Source organism: Cucumis melo, chromosome 5 (assembly GCF_025177605.1).
Source record: "Cucumis melo cultivar AY chromosome 5, USDA_Cmelo_AY_1.0, whole genome shotgun sequence".
NCBI lineage: Eukaryota > Viridiplantae > Streptophyta > Magnoliopsida > Cucurbitales > Cucurbitaceae > Cucumis > Cucumis melo.
Window position 1 is genome coordinate 27,587,779 of NC_066861.1, and position 3,881 is coordinate 27,591,659.

The 3,881-nt window shown below is 31.6% G+C and overlaps 1 protein-coding gene across 1 annotated transcript; it reads left to right on the forward strand.

The window, feature by feature from the left end:
• The first annotated feature begins 235 nt into the window (after positions 1-235).
• Positions 236-3,631, forward strand: LOC127149597 (isomultiflorenol synthase-like). Its single transcript, XM_051085374.1, has 6 exons — positions 236-529; positions 983-1,171; positions 2,111-2,195; positions 2,325-2,491; positions 2,974-3,152; positions 3,424-3,631. The coding sequence occupies exons 1-6, from the start codon at positions 236-238 to the stop codon at positions 3,629-3,631; spliced, it is 1,122 nt and encodes a 373-aa protein (XP_050941331.1).
• Positions 3,632-3,881: the final 250 nt, after the last annotated feature.

Here is a 3,881-nt window from a genome sequence, read left to right on the forward strand (position 1 = left end):
ATATGCTTCTATCTTACCTTCCTTTCCTCTCCCTCTCCATCTCCTCCCTCCACAGTCTTCGAAATTTAATTATATCTACAACATATTAAGTTATATCCAAAGAAAGAATGAATACATTGCTATCTATACTCACATACATTGCTATCTATACTGACTTGGTATCTTTAATTTTAATTTAAGTTATTGGATTGCACATTCGTATGGAGTTTGAATGGAAAAACAATAACTAATTCAAATGATATGGGTGCAGTTTCTTAGAGAGAAAAAGTTCAAACAAAGTATACCACAAGTGAAAGTAGAAGATGGAGAAGAAATAAGTTATGAAAAGGCATCATCAAATGCAATGAGAAGAGGAGCACATTTCCTAGCAGCCATACAAGCAAGTGATGGGCATTGGCCAAGTGAAACATCAGGCCCTCTATTTTACATCTGTCCTATGCTAATTTGCATCTACATTATGGGTTGTATGGATAAAGTATTCAGTCCCGAGCACAAGAAAGAAATGTTGCGTTACATTTATAACCACCAGGTAAAGTACTATATCCTTATTATGAAATCTTACTATGTCAAAAGATTATTTCAATCATACAAAATCTCTCTTTGGTTCCGCTATTATAACAAACCATCCCCAAAGTTTTATATCACTCAAAACAAGTAGAGTTATGGTGTGTTTAGTTTAACTAATTTTGGAAATTATACATTCGGAAAAAAGTTGAAAATGCTTGGGGTCTACTTTAAATAAAAATGACTCCAAAACTTGAGATGATTTGAACCCAAAATTATACTTTTTATTGTACTTAGAGTCATCTCTGAATTATTATTATTAATTTTTTTTCTTTTGACAAACACTCTGTAAAAACTAAGTAGGATAGAGACGTGTCGACGTAAACGTAGCTCAAACTAATTGACATCTATTGAAGTTGAAATTTGAAAAGTAGGATCATATGGCACAAGTGACAATAACAGTAACAATATTTTACAGAATGAAGATGGAGGATGGGCGTTACATATTGGTAGTCACAGTAGCATGTTTTGCACTACCCTCAATTATATCTCTTTACGTTTACTTGGTGAGGGACCTGATTACGAGCCACTTGTCATAGCCAGGAATTGGATCCGGCAACGCGGTGGTGTCACCTACATACCTTCGTGGGGAAAGACCTGGCTCTCGGTATACCTTAAAATTTTTATGAAACGACTTATTCACGATTTATGCTTCGTTTGATTATTTACTAACGTTGGTAAATCAAACTATTAATTCGTTTAAGGGAATCATGATTTTAATCCCAACTAATCCTCTCAAATCGGTTGAGTAGCCTGACATCTATTTATACAGGAGATCTCAAGTTCAAATTCTTCACCCAAGTTGTATTATAATGACTTTTAAAGAAAACTTTTTCATATTAATATATATTTTTGACATATATATTTCAAATTTTGGTAGACCCAATTTCTTATTACAATTATCATTATTCGTAAAACTTTATTAAATAATTTATATTCAACAAAAATTATTTAACACTACAACAAATTGGACTTTTCATCACTCTTAAGTAGTAGAATAATTGTTAACACGAGTTTAATTCAATTGACATCTATATATACAAAGATGAAAAAAAGAGACATAAAAATTTACTTTTCACGTGTTTTTTAGTGGAAAAATGAAAACTTTCGTATCTATTGGAAATTTATGATGGCTTAAATTCAAATCTTATAAATTTTTTAAAAATAAATTATAAATTAATTATGGATGTGAAAATAATAAAATTATAGGCCTATTTGATTCATATATATATATATATATATATATATATATTGATAAAATTTGATTCATATAATTAAATTATCTCAATTTAGTATTGATTTATCTCAATTTGGTCGTCCTAGTTCGTTGATCCGTTACTTGTTAAAAAAACAATTACAAGAACAAATTTCAACAAATCTTAAAATACAACATCAAAATGAAATTTTTTAACCTAATTTTAAATGTCCTTTAATTTCTTACCAAACCCCAACCCTTATTATATACATATGTTTTTTTTTTTAATTCTTAAATTCTTTTTTTGAGTGTGCAACTTAATTACATATTTTGACTTCGAATGATGTAAAGATATTAAACGTGTTCGATTGGTGTGGAAGCAATCCAATGCCTCCTGAATGTTGGATGTTGCCCAGTTGGATCCCCATACATCCATGTAAGGTCAACTTAATTATTATAATTATATCCTAATTAACCAATTTATTAGTTTCGTTCTATTATATATACATATTAATAATAAATTTTGTTGGTCAATCGATTATTTAACATGACTTGATGTGTGCAGCAAAAATGATGTGCTACACTCGAGTCACCTACCTGCCTTTCTCTTACTTGTATGGTAAAAGATTTCAAGCACCATTGACACCTCTTATTTTACAATTAAGAGATGAACTTCACACCCAACCCTATGATCAAATTGATTGGAAGAAAGCTCGACACATGTGTGCTATGGTACGATATATATGCATGTGTATTGTATTTCACCTTCTATATTAAGAGTAATTTTAAGGAAAATAATTAAGTGTTTATCAAGATTTGAAAATAATTGAAATGATTTTTACTCCCACAAACAATATGGTATATCATTGGTATAGAATCCAAATTCCGAATCCTGGGTCTGAAATATCACAGGTATGATCTATCATTGATAAACTCATAATAGTGTTCAAATTAAAGCTTTCTAGATTTATTTATTTTGCATTGTGCTATATATATTTTTGCTAATTCTTTGGTTTGATTTCTATATTTTCAATTATCTTAATAAACTCTATTGTTGATAGACTTCTACAAATGATATAGTCTATATCATTGATTGACTTCAAGATTAAATATAAAATTTTGCTATGTTTGTAAGTTCTTTAATTGTACTATAATTGTAGATATTTTATGTCTGATTATTATACTTGCAACCGTCGTTATCATTAATGGTGCAGGAAGACCTCTACGTTAAACATCCCTCTTTTTATAACTTGCTTTGGGACACTCTTTACTTAGTCAATGAACCACTCATGAGCCAATGGCCTTTTAACAAATTGATTCGACAAAGGGCCCTGGATGAAATTATGAGACGTATTCATTATGAGGATGAAAATAGTCGCTACATCAGATTTAGGTTTGCTGCATTTCTTTCTTGGTTTAGAAGTTTGTCAAACTGATGGTGGGATATTTATCTCACAAAAGAAGTATGCCAAGGATCTTCTAAAAAAATTTGGTATGATCAATTGCAAGGCAGCAACTACACCAATGAATGTTAATGAGAAGCTGCAACAAAATGATGGTGCAGAGATGGCCGATGCGCAGCGGTTTAGAAGCCTTGTTGGAGGCTTGAGTTATCTAACTTATACCCATCCCAATATTTCGTATTCTATTGGTGTGATTTCCAGGTTTTTGCAATGTCCCTCAAGGGATCATTTCGGAGCAGCAAAGCGAGTTATGCGATACATTGCTGGAACTATAGAATATGGTATTTGGTACTCTAAAGTTTCTGATTTCAAATTATGCAGGTTCACAGACAGTGATTGGGCGAGCTCCTTGGATGATAAACGAAGTGTTTCAGCAGAATATGCTGCAGCAACTTCAGCAGCATGTTAGGCAATTTGGTTGCGAAGAATGCTAACAGAACTCCAACATGAGCAAGAGGGAGCAACTGTAATATTCTACGACAACAAATAACAATCTCAATGACGAAAAATTCGACATTTCATAATCGGACAAAGCACATTGATATTCACTTTCATTTTATTCGTGATTTGGTTGCAAAGGAAGAAGTTTCTCTGTCATATTGCAACACACATGAGCAGTGGGCTGATATTCTCACAAAAGCTTTGTCAAAGGAGAAGTT